This window comes from Chelonus insularis, unplaced genomic scaffold, assembly GCF_013357705.1.
Source record: "Chelonus insularis isolate UGA/USDA-ARS -01 unplaced genomic scaffold, ASM1335770v1 contig_317_pilon, whole genome shotgun sequence".
Taxonomy (NCBI): domain Eukaryota; kingdom Metazoa; phylum Arthropoda; class Insecta; order Hymenoptera; family Braconidae; genus Chelonus; species Chelonus insularis.
This window is the reverse complement of record NW_023276487.1, coordinates 260,149-278,990: the sequence shown is the minus strand read 5'-3', so window position 1 is coordinate 278,990 and position 18,842 is coordinate 260,149. Positions and strand designations below refer to the sequence as shown.

Here is an 18,842-nt window from a genome sequence, read left to right as displayed (position 1 = left end):
TTATTCAAATTTAATGATGAGGAAGATGGAGTATATTTGAATAAAAGTGGAGCCAGAAGATGAAGAAAAACGAATTTTCCTTAAACTTGTAGTATTTGAATTTGATAACTTGAGTTTATTTATTGGAATAAAATTATGAGTAAAAAGAAGTAGGTATTATTTGAGTACATTAGAGGATCTTGGTATGATAACAGAGCTAAAAAACCAATTGCATTGATATTTTATCATACAAAATCCATCCTATGAATGAATTTGTTTAGGTCATTCAAAATTAATTAAACTAATATAAGGAGATAATAGAGTGGGAATAGAAATAATTGTTATAAAAATGATTGGAAAAATTTTTCTTTAAAGAAATTTTAACTTATTTGATTAAAAGTTAAGTTTTTGAAAGTCCAAACCTGATTGTAATGTGCAACAATGATGTGGTCTCCAGAAGTTGTCCGATCTAAAACGATATGCTCATCTCTGACCTCTCCAGGTTTGCGGTATAGTCGAAGTATTTGGTAATGTTGAGCCATACACAATGGTTGCATCCTCTTGCCATCTCTGGTCTTCACATACTCCACTTCAAGTTCTTTTCTACAAATCATTTAAACATACAATTTCTTTAATTCCCAAAATTTTTTTAAATTTCTAAAAATATACAATGTGGACAATCAAAACCAATTGACTCAATAAACCAAGTAATTTCAAAATTAATTAAAATAATTTTAATGACCTCAAAGAGTAGAATAGAAAGCTAGTCAATAAATCTTCATGCAAAATAATTTAAATTAAATAAATCACAAAGAATTATTCCTAATAAATACAGGAGCTATGTATGTTCTTTTAATTTAAAAAACATGAATGAAGATGATTTCCATACATGAAAAATTACTTAGCATGATCATAAACTAAATATTCTTAATCCAAATGTCCGTGATGATTATAAATTAAATTGTTGTTCATTAAAAACCAGACAATTTTCGAATCGACATATTTTATTGAATATATTTTTTAAAACCGGTTGCAGATGTAAATGCAAACATTTTTGAGAATCTTAAATTAAACTCTGCCACTGATTACAAATATTTTCGATGATTATCCATATTTTCAATTTATTACTTTTAAATAATAGTCAGTTTAAACTCACCTTCACAACAAAGTAATTATCAATTTTTTTTTCTTAAATAAGTTAATTAATTTTATTTTAATATATCAGTATTTAATTAACAGTTAGTTATTGATGTGTAATGTTCTTAGGCAGTGGAGTGAATTAACAAAAATTTTTTTCCGTCAAGAATATTTTTAGCTTAGTCATAAATAGTTTGAAAATTGATTTTTTTACAATGCAAAAAAGTTGTGAGCATAACTGATATTATTTCCCATTATCTGTGATTACATTCTAAAATAAAAAGTAGTTATTTTTGTGTTCACTAATATTAAGTATAGATATCGATTATTTCTTATGACATCTGCAAAAATTCTCACCATATCTTACGCACGATAACCAATGCTAAAACATGTCGACCTAATAGTATCGGATTCTAAATCTATAGACTTAAAAAAATAAATGAGACGTTTCTATATATATATGTATATATATATATATATTTATATATGTATATGAACATATGTAAACTCTAGACTATATAATTTTTTGCAGAGTTTCACGCGATCGATGTCACTGTCTGACAATAGAATTAATCGATTTATTATCTAAAAATAAAAAAAAAAAAAATGAAAAAATGAGATAGAAAAGACGTTTAATTGGAATGAGAATTTTACAATAAATATTTATTTAATTGTCTAGTGATATTTAAAATAAATGAAATATTAGCTGTGTACCTGTCTAAAGTTTCTTGATAATTTAATAGCTCCATTAAAAATCTTGCAAGGAAAATGGCAGCCTCTTGTTGATTGGAAAATTTTTTTGGTCTTAAAGCAAGTCCGGGATTGATGTTGATTGGCAATGGTAGAGGTATCGAAAAATACATGTCGTCGAGCCACCATTCAGTTGCCTATTGACAAGCCAATTAATAAGTATCTATTAATAATTATAGATGTTTTAAAAAAAAAAGACACGTTTGACTTTTAGTTATTTTTCAATAGAGCAAATGCATTTCTACGACATGAAAAAGAAATTAGTTATCATTGAAAAAGTTCATTAATTGCTTTGTGAGAATTTCTAAGAGAAATAATTGGCTTCTATTAATATATTATTTAATACGTAGTGTAGTATTCAGTTTTCTAATTAAATAACATAAAAATTTTTTCATAATCTTCGCAATTATTATCTCTTTGAGTATTTCTTAAAATGACTTTTTATTAAAAATAAATTAAAAAATGCTTTATTTATTTTATTGAATTATAAACACTGAAATTGGCTTTAAATAATCAGTAAAATTGTTTGAGACGATGTATTTTCAAAAATGAGCTTATAATCTCATTTTAATTATAATTATTGGTTATTTAATTATTAATATTTACTAAAAATGTCAACTGATTTTTTAATTTATAAAACCATTTATTCACAATATAGTTCAATTGACTTTTTTTGTAATATTTTTTATTTTTAGGTAAATAATTTTTTTACTCTCTAATGTTTTTTTAATTCACTCATTCATGTTCATAATATCTATCAAAAAATTTTGCTCATTAAAAGTGTTTTTATTGTTAAGTTTATTATTCAGTAAAAAAAATAAATGAACTATTAGAAAAATTATGAAATGCTAATGCTACTCAAAAGTAATTGAATTCTTTATTGTCGTAAAATATTTAACACCAATTTAATTCAACTGCAAAAATTTCAAGCTAAAATGAGCACAAATCCTTATTTAATGATCTGTAATCCAGACAAGGATTGGTTCAGTAAAGTAAAGAAAAATCTAATTTAAATTGAATCTAAAGAACAATTCAATATTTAAAAAATAATTGATGTTTCTTATATTTTATTTATCATCTTCAATACTAGAAACAATTACTTTTTTTTTCTACCAATAAGAATCCACTGCATTAATTGATTTACCGAGTGTAATTTCTACATAAATGCGAAAGAAAATAAATTATTACAGACAATAGTTGCGTGAACAATAGATAAATTAAATAATAGTATGAGCTAATCGATTCCTTAAATAGTAGGATTACTAATCGAGAGAACGAGAGAAAGAGCAAAGGTATGAGGGAGAAAGCAAATACAACACACATCCTGCAGGCATGTGAAATAGACAGCCGGATAAATTTACACTAGGGTGAACCTCGATTCGAATTATTAATTATAGCGAAAGGACGTGGAACTAGGATTGCAGATAATCGAATCATCTGACACGGACGTCGTTACGTTGCATCCTTTTCAAGTGTTTCAATTTGACCCAACGTAGTTCAATAACTCAACGTATTCATATTGACGTAACAAAAAAATATTCGTATTTATTTATAAACCTGTTTTTGCTCTATTTTTTATCTTGTCAGGAGGTTGATTGTTTTCATCTTTAATTTCATCTGTTATGTTGTTGGGGTTTGCATCGTTCATTCATTTTTGTTGCAACAATTTATCATGGATTGTTTGGAAACAGAGAGAAAGAGTTCATTAGGCTGCACAAACATTAAAGAAATATTGTAGATTTTTTTTTTTTTGTAAAATAAAAATATGATGTATTAAATAACTCCTTTGTTGTTGAATGATTCATTGAAAAGATTATTTCAAAAGTGAGTTATTATTGGAGATGAGTAATAATTAATTTTGTAAGATTTTTAATTAATAATCATTTACCGTGAATTAAGAAATTCAAAGTGCAATATACTTTTTAATAGAATTTTAATATTATTATTTTACAATTAAAAAAAAAAAAAAACAATCTCTCGCAACCTTCAGTGTATATACGTTAATTATTGATTAATTATTATATAAAAAGACCTACTCAATACTTATTTATCAACTCATTAAGTCTATAAATCCATTGAGAAAATTTTTTTCAAAGAAAATATTGCATAACATCGAATTACTATGATGAACTTTAAATCATAAATAAATAAGGATGAATAATAACCATTTTAACAAAAATTGGAAAGTATTGATGAATAATAAATAATAATATAAAATGGTAAACAAAAGGTTTGATGTTATCTCTATTTTGTTGATCAAAATCTCGAGAATAAAATGTGAAGTATTTTTTTTTGAGATAGCAAATAATACTTTCTACAAAAAAATTGTTGAGTTCAAACAGTAGCTCTAAAAGTAGTTTTATATGTAATAAAAAAGCCACTTTACGAAAGTTTCATGTACTATATTATATTTTATGCAAAAAAAGTGACAGCATAATGTGTGTTGTACAATTTACTCTAGGTGTAACATGATAGTGGCACGTTCGGGTTTAGAAGCATGGGTCATAGAGATTCATGTATTGCATAACAGAAAGGTTTTTATATATAAAATATAAAATACATAAGTACTGTTTATAAACATGATGTATAAACCCTTGTTAAAGTTTTAGGTCATTTAGAAATAAATTATTGTGATGGTTGCAGAGAGAATTCGTTTTTTTTTTAATCTCAAATATCAACTACTGTAATGGTGTTTCGTATCAGCAGAACAATACAAGAGGAAAATATTTTCCTGAATTTAAAAAAAAAATTAATTCAATAGAGTACAATATCTAAATTTTTTGCAACTCACGTGTATATGTTATTGTTCAATTCCATTTGATTTTATTGGTTTCAATATCCCTCAGGTGTTTTAATACCTGAATTCGCATGAGTGTAATAACTTACTTTGGTGAATGATTTTTTTAGTAAAGTAACAGAACACCGAATTTTTTGTTTATTACGTTTTTCAACCTCCGACATGATCGTATGTCACATGTGATATCCAACACCTATTAAAGCGGTGCTACTGATCGAATGTATAGATCTAAAAAGCCTACATATTTTGTCAAGATTTATAGAGGATGATAGTTTGAACAATCTATGTCAATTGTAGATTTTGCTGTGTGCAATAAAATCGATATTGACAAACATATTTGAAACTTTAATGTTTACTTTTTTGCTAAAAAAATAACTTGTGATATTTTTTGTTCGTAGAATTAACATAATTTTTTATTTATAAAATAATAAAAACTTTACATTTAAATTAATGACAATAAATACATTAGATCAAAAGATAGCAGGTCATATTTAGTCTAATAAAAAAAATATTGCATTTATTTTTAAATTTAAAAATCACCAGAAATATATTAAATACATTTGTTTGTTATTTTTTTTTATTATTTTATCTAATAAATTATGTTAGAGTCCATCATTATTTTTTTCTCCAAATGATTCATTTATTAATGTGTCTAACTTTATTAAAAACAATCCATTCTCTGGCTACAAATAATTATTTAATCTCGAATATTGATATCTATTATTAATATGATGAATTAAAAAAATTTTTGAATGCATCAATAACTTGATCAACCACTCAATTATCTGATTTATCAAACACCATTTAATGAAGATTCTGTAACGATCCAATATATCATAAACGACTCTAGAAACCTATCGAATGGTAGATGAGATAATTAGACAGTTGATCACCAACATCTTTAATATCAGCCAATCATAGATGACAACATCGCAATTTATGATTGAAGAAGAAATGAAAAATCGATTGCTCAGGGAAAAATATAGGTATATAGGTAGATCCGAAATACGTTTTATTGTATGAACGTGTAATTACAGTGCAAGAATATAGAAAGAAGTAGATTTCTCAACAAAGTCTTCGTATAGCGTGATTAAAGAATTATAGATTTCGTACAGTCAATGTTTTATTTAAAGAGACTCGTAGTCATAAAAATAGTTACACATTAATTATTTATCAGAGTCGGACGTGCCTTCTGGAATACAGATATAACCAAGTTTCTACCTGCATAGAGTATTTTATTCGGAGAAAATTGAAATAGTATTGATATATATTTAGCAAGTGTTTCTTTCTGATAAGTAAAGATGTCAGACCTTAACAAGTACTTTTCATTTATTTTTAATTTAAAAATAAAAAAGTTTTAAAAATTATTTATAAATTAAATTTCAAATATACTACATTTTATTTTACGTTAGAGAGCCTTCTTTTAAATAATTTAAATATTTTATTTTTAATAAATACATTTTTTAGAAAAAATTTTAATGAATTGAGTGCATTACATTAAATAAAATTCCATTAAAAATTCCCAGAGCACAGTATTATTCAAAAATGCACCAAAGAGTAGAAATGAGTTTTCTGACCTTTAAAAATCAACGCGTGGGATGTTCATTATAAAAATTTCACCTTTCTCTCGTGTTTAGTTTTTAGTAAAAAGAGGAGCGCCTACACTTTTTTTTTGTTATCTTAGTCCAGCGTTGTTTCGATAGCAGTACATCGCTGCCTATTTTTTTAAAAACTCTTGAACAACATTACATTTACAAAAACTCTTTTATTTATTTCATTCCAAAACAAATAACAGCAATAATTCCATCATTTTAATTAATTAACTATTATTTCTTTTCGATTGAAAAAAGTAGATTTTTTAACAAATGACAAATAAATTAATTTTAAAAATTATATAAATAGAAATTAAAACAATAAAGCTGGTAATTTTCTATGTTGGATTAAAGTAAGTATCTTGAGAATATGACTCATAATAAAGACTCGAATGTTGTAAATAATTTTTAAAACAAAAAATCTTTATTTCAGTACATCCATGATATGGCTGCTAAATATACGCACACAAAACAGCTCCTTAATTGCCACTTCTCAGATTCGTTCCTTAGCAAAAAAAGAAAATTCTTTTCTATAATGATACACTCGTATGCATTTGGTAAGAGTTAAGGCTTTTAAGGGGTTTTGATTTGTATATTCCCATCTCGCAATAGCATCTTGAATAAGTACATATATAAACGTAGATTGGTAGTCACGTTGATGGCACAAAATCACGCTCTAGAGTACGTACTATTTGATTCCTATGTACGGGATAGTATTGCTTAAGTGTTATGCAGTGTTGTAGGAGAGAGAGTTTAGTTATTGGAGAGACATCAACCCCGTTTGTACAGGTTTTCAGTATACATCCCAGTCTCAAGTTACGGAGATTTCAACAGAGTCAGTCGAACGCAATACGCAATTCACTCCTCTCTGTGTCTGCAACATTTTGCCTCACTTCTCTTCCTCTCTCTTCGTCCTTCTCGTGCCCTCTATCTCGCTTATATTCAATTCACAGTCAGCGCAAACGCGTCATTATCGACCTCCGTACTATTGTGCCCTTCCTCCTTATTCTTTACTCCCTTTTGTATTTTTACTTTTATTTTGCTTTTATATTGGTGTTAATTATACTTCACCCCCCGCCCCCTAATTAACAACCAAACTCTCATTTTTTTCATTATGTTATTTTTTTTTTATCATCATTTTATTTTTTTGCCTTGGAAAATGAACTGATAAATCTGATGTATGATTTATATTTTTTTTTTTGCTAAACAGTAGATAGGTATATCTCTGAAGTAGCTAGAAGGTGTAACTTTTAGAAACATGCAGGTGGAAAACTTTGTAACTGAAATAATAACTTTTTACTGAAAGTTAAATCAAACTTTTAATGTACCTTTTAAGTTAAAGTAAATTTTATCAAATAGTTTCAAATGAATTATTACTTTTAAGAGTAAATGTGTGAAGTACTTAAACTTTTTCACAAGATTTTCAACATATTTTTTCTCATTTACATCACAATTGAGTACTTCAATAGAAATAAAGATTTATAAAATTATTTTTTAAATGAATAATCTAATAAATTACAACATTCTTAAAATAATTAAATAATATTTATTCTTTTTTTTAAATAAAATATGGTGACATTAAAAATTTTTTATGAGCCATAAAAAGTTAAGATAATATTTTAATTGGACGAAATCATGCATGCCTATTCAAGCAAGATGTTTCGTAATTTTTATTTTAATTTTTTTAATTGTTAAAGTAATTAAATTTATTCAGTAATTGATATGGGTCGATTGGTGATATTTTTATTAGTTTGTAATTAAATTGATTTCATGCATACAATTTTGAAATTTAAGAATTTGGAAGGGTTAGAGGTTATGGGGAAGGAATAGAAATAAGGGTGATTTAATTATGAAACTGGTTTGGCAATTTACATGGTCGTATGCAGACAAGAGTGAGTAATTTGACTGGTATGAGTCCAGCGTACGGCTAATGAAGTATCGCGTTAAACTAGAAACCTGATGAAAGCATCCAAAACCACCCCTAGGTCCAACCTCCTCGTTCTCATTTACTTTCACCTCATCCTCATTTTTTTCATGTGTGAACTCTAGAACTCCTCTTATTCATCTTAATTGCACGGATTCGTCCACGTATTTATCATCCAACGATCAATAAACATTTAAAAAAGAAAAAATGTCAGGAAAATTATAACAAAAAATGTAACTCCAATATTTGCTTGTAAATAATTTTAAAGATGTACAGGTATCGATTTTATTTATTTGGAATTCTACTTCAGAAATTTTATCGATTGTTTAAATAAATTTGAAGTAAGAAATAAACCAAAGGAAGAAAGTCCAAAGTCCAGGTAAAAAAAGGTAGATGGTAAGTTGGATTTCAACCCTTGTTTGAAAGAAAAGTATTCAAAAATTAGACTTGTTATTGTTAATTATTAACAACAATTTAAGGAAATGGGTATATATATATGTTCTAAAAAGATTGCATGATTTTATTTGTGAGGTCACGGTGACCTAGATCTTGAGTTCGCTGCTCACCTGTACGAATCCCCACACGCCACCAAACCCACAACTACCACAGCTTCGGCTTCGTTCGAGTCTGATGTAATCGTTATCGTGGATTCTGCGCAACACGATTAAACTTCTCTACCTTTTTGCACTTTGAAAATATTTTTTATTTTCGCACGTATGATTTTTTTTTTTAGTGTTACATTAAGTATTACTATTCAAAGAATAATCCAGCTGTAGCGTCAGAGTAACAAGACCATTTCTATGCAATTAGAGTTTCGATTTTCACTTTGATTCAACCACTTGAAATATTTGCAATTAATTTTAACAATAATTATTCAATTACTGATTCTATAAAATTGATTAAAACTTTATTACTAGTTCTCAATTTCGATTAATTATTTCAACATCGTTAAATTTTTATCCAGCATTAATTGTTGTCTTGAAATAATTTTTGAAAATTTTACAATGAAAAATAATTCAATATTAATTAACAAATGCACAGATAAAGTTTTTTTTTTTAATTTGGAGATAATTTCTGTATGTGATCTTTATTTAGCAGATCGATTAATCGATTTGTTATATAGAGTTAGAAAAATTAGAATAAGTTGAGTGCTGTAGTAAGAAAAAAATTGAGATCACTAGTATCAATAGTAAATATTGATCGACTTGACCCCGTACTCGATAAAATCTATTTCAATATCTCCCCGTAGTAATTATGTATAGCGTGCCGTCCTTTGTTCTTAATCCTTGAATGTCGTATTGTTTCCATAATCGTTTGAAATTCTCATAAACCTTGTTCACACCAACACCCTCTCAATCATTTTCTAAAATATACATCACTTCTCTTCTTACTCAAGACTCTAAAAAACTTCCCAATAATTTGAAAAATAATTTTTACAAACATGATATCTTTGAAATAAACTTAAATAAAAATATTTCATGGTATGAATGTAATTTTGTGAAAGAATATTAGGTTGCAAGATCAACGAATGTCTTCAAATGTTGTAAAAAAAAGTTAAATGAAAGTAATTTCAGTGCATTGATAGAACAAATGTGTTGATCACGAAGCAATTCGTCGAAATGATAATCAAAGGAAAAGAAAGTTTGAAAATCTGTCGTTATTTTAATTGACTTAGGCAGAAAATTTGATTTTCTTCTTGAGTTGCACAAGTTCTATGAGTTTTCAGTAGAGTTTTGTGGGGTCTTGTTGAGCTTGGATGGAATTAAAGGTTAATCCTGCGGGGTAAAAAGAGACAGCAAGAAAGATGCTGCTATGAGGGGTTGTTGGATGAGAAAACTAACCCTCACTTACTCTCTTACCTTTTACCAGCACACGTATCTTTTTTATGTTGTTGTCTTACTACATCGCAAGACGAGAACTTTGTTTTCGGATAAAACTCACGAGACATCATAAATATTTGCCATCTTCAACGTTGAAATAATATGTTCACTACGGCTCATTTTTATTCTCATTTTCTTTAAATTATTTATTACTTTGTTATGTTGATTTTTATTAATTGTTGAATATGTTAATAACAAACTGCGTAGGATTGATTTTATTTATTAAATTGAAAGAGAAATTGCGCGGGTGGGAAACAAAAAAGATTCTTTTCATTCGGTCGTTTAAATCTCCAAAGAGACTTGAAAAGACCTTAATACAAGTCGATCATCTCTTCAGATCTTTTACTGTGTAGTCTTTTATTTTTTATCTCATTTTCGTTTTTTTTTTTCGTGTTGTGTTTTTAAGAAAACCGTACATAGAGAGCATTTAACGCATGAGGTGAAAGCCTCATTAAAAAGAGGCAACTTACGTAAGACCCTCTTTTGAATGAATAACAAGAGAACGAAACGTAGAACTGAGAAGGGGTAAAAAATAATGGGATCAATAATACGTGTGTATTGAATTACTTCATTTTTAAAATATGATATACGAATTAATATAAAATTTAAAGAAAAAATATCCATGCAAAAAATAAAGAAAACTTTGTTATAATTTTCTAATTTTTTAAACAAAAATGTTATTAATAGTCTCTTTATTTATCAAAAGCTCATTTAATTATTTTTTTAAATTTTCTTTTCAATTACAAAGTTTTCTTGAAATTTTTTTACATTATTAGTAATGTTTATTATAACTTCGTCGTCATTAAAAAATTTTTTTCATCAACTTAAAGCTTTATCAAAGAAAATTGAAGTTTTCCTTCATAAAAATCTCTCTAAAAGAAATTATTGTAAAAAAAATAGTTAATTTTAATATAAAAACTTCGACTCGATCTACAAGTATACACTACAACATTTGTTGAAATAAACTGGAGCAAGTGGGAATAGTAGAATGAAAAAAAAACCATTCCATAGCTTTTTTCGTCTCAAGGGACGACCGAAGAAAGTTACAGGGGTGGTTTCCATTGCTGACGACTTGCAATTCCCCTTCTCTCTTATTTCTAGAGCAGTCTAAGCGCTTTCCTTTTCGTTATGGGATTAGGTACTTTTCTCTTTCGCACCGTAGGGAGAAGGTCCGAGTTTTCGTATCCTTGTATTAGGGATGAAAGTGGGCAAGAGGGAAATATTCTCAGACGTTGGATACACGGAGAATTGCATGAAATCGACTTGGAAGATTAACGACCAGAAATAAAAGTTTAATTGCTCTGGTTTTAATATAAAACATAGTTAAGGTGATAATGAAAATATAAAAAGATGAAGGAATTTATTCTCTAGAGATTTCGAAAAGTAAAAAGCTCTTTTACATTACGTATTTTTTAGCAGAATAAAATTAAAAAGTTTATAACAAACATTACTACTTCATTTTTTTATTGCATAGATTTTTAAAAATATTTCAACAATAAAGTTTTTCCGTAAATTCTATGTATTTCAAGTATATTTCCTTTTTGTGTGGGCTATTTGTATACTTCATTTAAGCTATAGCTTAAATAAAATCTATAACGGATGTACTGACGGCATTCCGTTATTTAATATTTTTTTAAAAAATGTTAATAAAAAAAAGTCGAGCATTTGCGGTAATTTTATTTCCACAAAAATTCAACGTAAGATAGGAGCGATCAGATAGAGTAAGGTAAGTTCGAGTAAGATTGCTGGTGGATGTAATGGTAACGAACGCGTGTCAAGGGTATAGACGGATATAGAAGGGTATTAAGGATAGGTCTCAAGGGAGAGGAAGTAGGTACAAGGAAAGAGATGACTGTTGGATGCGTATCAGTTAGAAATACCACATACAATCCAAAGGGCTTAACATTTGTTTCAACAAGGGATTACTATGAACGCGAACGATGCGTCGTTTTCATCCCTTACGCAGTCACCCCCATTCTGGGGACAAACATTTAAATTGCCTAGATTAGCTCTTCTTTTCAACCCTATTGTGCGATATACATTCCAAAATATAAGCCATGTTATAGATGGTATTTTTTATCCTCTCATGTATGTCATTTCTCCATGAAATTTGACAAAAAAAATCATGATGATAATGAAAGTCATAACAATAATCTTAATAAAATAATGATAAGAATTTTTATCTTTTAAAGGGGTGAATAAAAGAAAGAAAATATTTGTCATTTGGCCAAGGGTGATTCTTGTCTGCTTATATTCTGCGACAAATTAAGAAAGAAAACGTTTTGAAGTGGATAAAACAGTATGAGGTTCGTAAGTACACCAAGGGAATGAAATATAACTAGAGGGTGAGAAAATACGATTTTCTTAAGATCAAAGATCTGTTTGATGATAAAGAGCATTCAAATTTTCAAGTAATTATAGGTCTACACATTTGACGATTCTGAACTTTGGTATCAATCTAAAATAAGTAAAGTTATATTATGTGAATAATTTAAGTTCCTTACTATAAAATTATAGTAGAAAGAATGAAACTTTTATGATGGTAATGAGGTGAAAATTAAGCAATTAATAATCCATTTTAAATAAATTAACCTACAGTTGAATAGAATAAAGTGGAATAATTGAATATTTTTGCTGTTATTTATTGTTATTGAGTTGAATGATTGAATAGATTTACAATAATATTTATTTAGAAATATTCTTAATGTTGTATCACCATCATCTAACATAGCAACAAAATTAATCAAGCTATAGAAGTCATTTCACTTTCCTTTTTCCATTCCATTTCTACAGGACACTAGTGTAATCCCACCCTGTTAATTTACAATTGAATTCTGTGATCAAACGACAAACCAGTTCAAGTAATCATGAATATGATGAAAAACAGGCTGTGTTTAGTGAGAAAAAAGAGAGAAAGAGAAAGAGGATGTAGAGAATACAGATGAATAATGGAAGTTCCAATGAAATTTTCCAGTATACGCCGCGGGATATCGTAATATTAGCTTACTACCACCTACAGTGATGTTATAAATCCCATTTCTTTTTCTATCTCTTTTCGGATGCGTGGATGAAATTTAGCACTGTAAAATCTCATCCATATTTTACATTAAAATTTCTGACATCTAAAAAGCTTTTTGAAGTCATCAATAATTTTTCATCATGCATTGTAACTTAGGAAAATGGAGGGCAGATCAAAATCAATTTTACATTTATTCTAATTTAAATTATTTTTCGATATTCATTTATTTCTATTAAATATTTTTTCATTTCTTTCACACATTTCCTCTTTTATGACAGTATGTTTTTTTTTATACTGTTGCTTTTTTTGCTAATTCATCCCTTATCCAATCTACTCACCCTCTTCACATTCTGATCGATACAATCACAGGACGAGATTTCGATTTACTGAGAATACATTCGAAAATACATTTTCTTTATTCTTCTTTGCTCTCATTCTTACGTGCCTTTTCAGTCTCACTGGTGACAGTAACATTTTCTTTTAGCTTCTAAGCATTTCAATTGTAAGAAAATCGTATGATGAAGATTGACAAATCCTATTTTTCTATCTTCCTGAATTGTTGCTAAAAAATTTCTTTTATTTAATGTTAAGAAACTCCATCGTGGTTGAATATGAAGAAAAAATGGAAAAATGACCTTTTCTTAGGTCTACAAGTTGAAAGTTACTACGTCCCGGGTCGTAAATCCATTTATTTATTTATTTATGTGCTATGGGGGTTTAGAAGAGCCGTATAAAATCGAGGGGGTGATGGCTTATATGAACGGATGTAGAGTAAGAGGTGGTCTGACGATTTGGAAAGGGTAAGGGGATGGATCCCGTGGGACTGAGGGTGAGGGGAATTGCAAAAGTCACGGAAAGCACCAGGCTCTACCAGACGTTCCACTATAAAGTCTCCAGAGGTATCACCCAAAGAGATAGGGAAAAGTTAAAAGAGAAATGCTGTCATACCACTTTGGTTTTTTTTGTTTATCTTATGCTCGTTTTTGCATTTGACAAGACCTGCTATGATTTTACATTGAATTGACAATCCAGTATTGAAAAAAAAACCAGTCAAGTGGCAGTCATTCAAAGAAGATTTGTGTTAGGAATTAAAAAGAACTTTCTTCGATATTTTAGGCAATTAAATCTCTAGAGACTTGAGCTGAAGTCTAGATAAGCAGATGGACAGGCATGTCATTGAATTTTTAAACACTTGTTTTAGCTTGTTAAGAATGTTGGTCAATCAGAAATAATATCGAACTTGAAATATTTTGTTTCACTTTAAGGTATACTATTCGATATAAACAATGTATTCTAGAGGGTTCTGTCTCCAAAAAGTTAAGAGATTGGCATGGAAAAATTTTCATTCAATAAATTGAGACTGGAGTTAAAAATAAGTTATCTCGCCTTTTTATATGCATTAAATATTAGGGGAATCTAAGATCAGATGTTACTCTAGGGTATGTCAAGGTAATATTGTTTAAAAAGAAGTCTTGGCACTTTGGAATATGTTATCAGTATCATATGCTCCAGAACTCATATTTGCACTTTCTAGAGCTGTGAATACATACTAGCATACTAAATTGGTAATTTTATTCAAATTTTAGCACATTATGATAGTTTAAATAACATTTATTATTATAAATATATATGTATCAATACTTATTGCATTGACTGAACCATCAATTGATCCTCACTGGTCAGCTACCAATGCATTTGCTCTACTTCAAGATTGTTAAATTACAAAATCTTCCAGGAAATAAGCTATTCAAAAGGAATAATCATAACAACTTACCCAGTTGACCATTTTCTGCCGGCGTTCTAGCAAATGATGTTGAAGTTTAGGCCCAGGTCCAGACAGAAATGAATTGACTAGTACTTTGGATCTCTCTAGATGATTCGGACAAACCGCTTCCACTTGTTTCAGGTACTTTTGCATGGTATTCTCCAGAATAGGAACCGGAAGACTCGGTAGAGGCTCGTTCTTCTGCAACAATCCAATATAAACATTGGCATTCCCTGGTGTACTTGATAATTGAAAAGACAAATAAGGGGAACTTGTTGTCTCGGCGTTGCCGGGTAACGCACCCTTATCCTAGTGCCGTCGATTGTAAAATAAAGAATCAATCGAGAAACGAAGCGTGTCCGGTAGCAAAGGACCCTCTAGTTGCATGGTTCGTTGACTAGAGTTTCCTTTGCCTGCTCTAACAAGACCGACTCTACGACCTATATGTCCACCCTCAACCTTTCGTCTTTCCATTTCAAGTCTGTGCATTCATGTCCAATGTCTGTAGGCTAAGAGGCTATGAAACTGTAGGTAGAAATGAATTTATGGCAATTAAACTGATCAATTGGAAAAATTATTCATAAATTCATTTATTAATTGATTTAGAAAAAAGTGATCTTTAAATTATTTCTAAATAATTAATATCATTGGAAAGCAGTAATCGTTTAATGTTAGTTGGTCATTGACACATACTTCTGATCATAAATTTATTTTGCACAAATAAATCAAGTCCAAGAAGAAAAACAGAAAGCTATATCAATCTTCATGCTTTCACAACTGTACAACATCAGAGCACATAAGTGAATTAGATGGATGACGATTCTTTGCACGAAACGAATTCAGAGCTGAAGGTAACGAGTTCGATTATCCTAGGCGCCATGAGTCAGTCTTACTCTGAAACCTGCGACCCCATCAGTATAGGGTATCTTTCTTCAGTTAGAACGGCTGTGCCAATTCCCAGGAGACTTTCCCTCGTGCCCTTCACCTATTCTACCTATTCTACCCCTGGTACTCTCACCCTTTCAGACGCGAGCTCATTGACATGCACCGTTTGTAGTCAATACTAACGATCTCGCACGTTTTCCAAAGTATTATAGAAACCCTAGTATTTGGTCCCAAACCTCAGTCTGGAGATTGACTGCTGGAGTTTTGATTATCAGAAGATATGAAATGTTTATAGATTTTCTTTTGATGTTTTTCATGTTTCTATGTATTAAAATAAAATAAAAAAGGCTATCGTAGTCTAGTATTTGAAGATGGAAGCCAATTGTCATTCTGAAGAATAAGAAAATATTTTTTATATCAAATTATTCAGAAGAGCCAATATTATCCATCAAAGTTGAAATAGTTTACAATGAAAATAACTAAAGAAAAGTTTTAATATTAAAATTTCCGCTTATAATGAATGAAGTTAAGATTAGCTAAAATAGAATATAATAAAAACTTCTAGACATTTGTTAACGTAGTTTTGCATTATTTTTTTAAACTTTTCAAGAACTTCTATGAAGCTTTTAGATAAAAAAAGTTATTATTTAAGGAAGAAATATTATGTTATAAAACCACCAGTATATTTTGTAGTTAACTTTCCTCCTGGAAAAGGACTTAATCATATATTAATCATATCATTCTAGATGAAATGAAAGAACGTTTTTAAATTCTTGAAATTGTATCTATGGATCTAGATCTTTATAAAAAGCAGCTTATAAAAGTCGAGCTATTACATTTAATACAGCTTTTGTTTCAAATATTCATTTGAAATGATAAAATAAAATATTTTGAGCTCTAGAACATTCAGAAATTCAATTAAATATTCCAAGTAATCCTAAGGTAAAGATTTAACATTGCTTGCTAAATATTATCACAACTAAGTCCAAATTATGCTACTAAAAATGAAAACAAATTGATTCAAGATTTTTTATCACCAAATTATGTGACCAAGCTCTATTATTCTTAGGAAGATCATGCTATATTTCGCAGTGAATAGTTGATAGTTCCGTAACTCAATTTATCTCGGTCTTCAAACCACCTTGACTAAAACGATCCAACTTGGTGCCTACGTTCGTCGACTACTCGAGTGACCGCCTAACCTGCTTAATGTAGTCCTTTACCTGGTTTCCTACTTTTCAGCACGTTCTATACTTGGATAGTAGGTTTTCTATAGTTTTGTATCATAACCCAGTATCATGCATATATTCATATCTGTTTTTACCCTCGTACAATAATCATTGTGATATTCATCACGTTCGCCTTCACCGGTATTGTGTACTCTATTTCATCGTACACCAGCACCTTAATCTTCTGCTATAATTCCCTGTGGACACTGTGTGATGGTATGCAAACACTTGACAAGCAAACATAGGGTGAGTAGGAGAGAGCAAGAGAGTGGATTGATCTGGTGGTGGATGCTAGATTTGTGTAGCTGGTTTCTAGCTCCTTTACTTTCGTACTGAGGGGGTGGACGAGGGCTAAAAGACTCTAGGGGTAAATTCCGGGTGTTACTAATTGAAGGGGGTGTCGAGGGGAAACCTTGTTATCTCTTAATTGCTACAACCCTCCATGCTATTTTGCATCGATAACAACTCCCTTTTTTTTCCTCTCCTGTCTTGCTATTGTGTCAAAATGCGTTCCTGTGGATTTTACAAAACCACCCCCTTTATAATTCACTAACCCTTCACATTCACTCGACAGACGTTGACAATTTTCGACAAAATTCATATTTGCGGTGATCTTGTTATTATTGTGCTCCAATTGATGCGGTCCTCAAGGCTTTCGTTCAATGGTTTCTTACAACATTCCTCATGAATGAATTCATTCAGTCGTTACTCTGTTAATGAAGTAAAAATTGGATGAAAAAATTCTTTATTTAATTTTTATAAGAACGTTTTGAAATGAATCGTTATAAAATCACTTTTATGTTGGATTTGTTTCATGATTGATGACAGCTAAAATTAGGATTGATACATAAAATGTGTAAATTACCATCTTTTCGTTACGTAAAAAATGCAATGACATTTAAATCACATTTAACCCATTTCATGCTAAAGACTATTTATTCGTCTAACTAGATATTCTTGATACTTTTCTTGCCATTAAATTGGCAGACAACTATTCTTTTTTAGCTTTCAAATAGATTAATCGAATTCCCTTCTCCACACCTCAAAATCATCATGAATTAATCAAATCAATGTCAATTAACTAACTTCAGCTCATTATTGATGATATTCTACGATTATTTCATAGAAAAATGAGCACGAAATCTTTCAAAAAAATAAAAAAAACATTTCATCCTTTTCTTCTATATTTCTTTATAACAATTTTTTTTATAACGAACAAAAAACATTTCCAGAAGTACTAGTGAAAAGTCATATAAGCCCTTATAAATGATCGTGATACTTTGGAATTACAGTTGGTATTTTTTGTTATATTGTAAGAACCTAAATCCTCGAAAAATCTTATTACCTTTTTTGCAACGCAATCATCTATAATAAACGTCACCCTCAATGAATCGGAAGTTGAAAAAGAACTGTGACATATTTTTTTTTTTATTCCTAAAAGAGATTATCTCACAATAAAACAGATCGAAATTATCTTTCAAATGGACCATAACCAATTTTACCGATTTATTATTTATTATCATACTTCCCCTCGATTGTCACCCTAGGCCAGGACATAAATAAAAATTCTTGATCACTTTATTTATGACATTGTATTAATCTAATATACAAAATATAAAAAAAAGTAGCATCACCATGTATTTATAGGGATAAAATGGCTTCAAAATCCTACAACAAACGTTGGAGAAATATTTAAAAACATAAAGAAGGGGTAAATATTATCTAATCTCATTAGAGAGGTTTGCACACTGGCAATTGAACTGAGCAATAAATATTCAGTGTAGAATGCACACATGTCTGAAGGAATTATAAATATACTTAGATATAAATAATAATTTTCGACATTAGAATCACGAGGTGAATTTATTCTGACTATTAATAATGT

General features: G+C 29.2%; 1 protein-coding gene across 1 annotated transcript in view; it reads right to left on the bottom strand.

The window, feature by feature from the left end:
- ChAT (Choline acetyltransferase) overlaps positions 1-18,842 on the bottom strand; it is a 34,902-nt gene that overhangs the window by 7,201 nt on the left and 8,859 nt on the right. Inside the window, exons 2-4 of the mRNA XM_035080941.1 lie at positions 14,853-15,044; positions 1,831-2,003; positions 402-582 (exon numbers count right to left, since the gene is read on the bottom strand). Coding sequence (XP_034936832.1) covers positions 402-582; positions 1,831-2,003; positions 14,853-14,996 — 498 coding nt within the window. The 5' untranslated portion in view covers positions 14,997-15,044. The remainder of the gene's footprint in view (positions 1-401; positions 583-1,830; positions 2,004-14,852; positions 15,045-18,842) is intronic.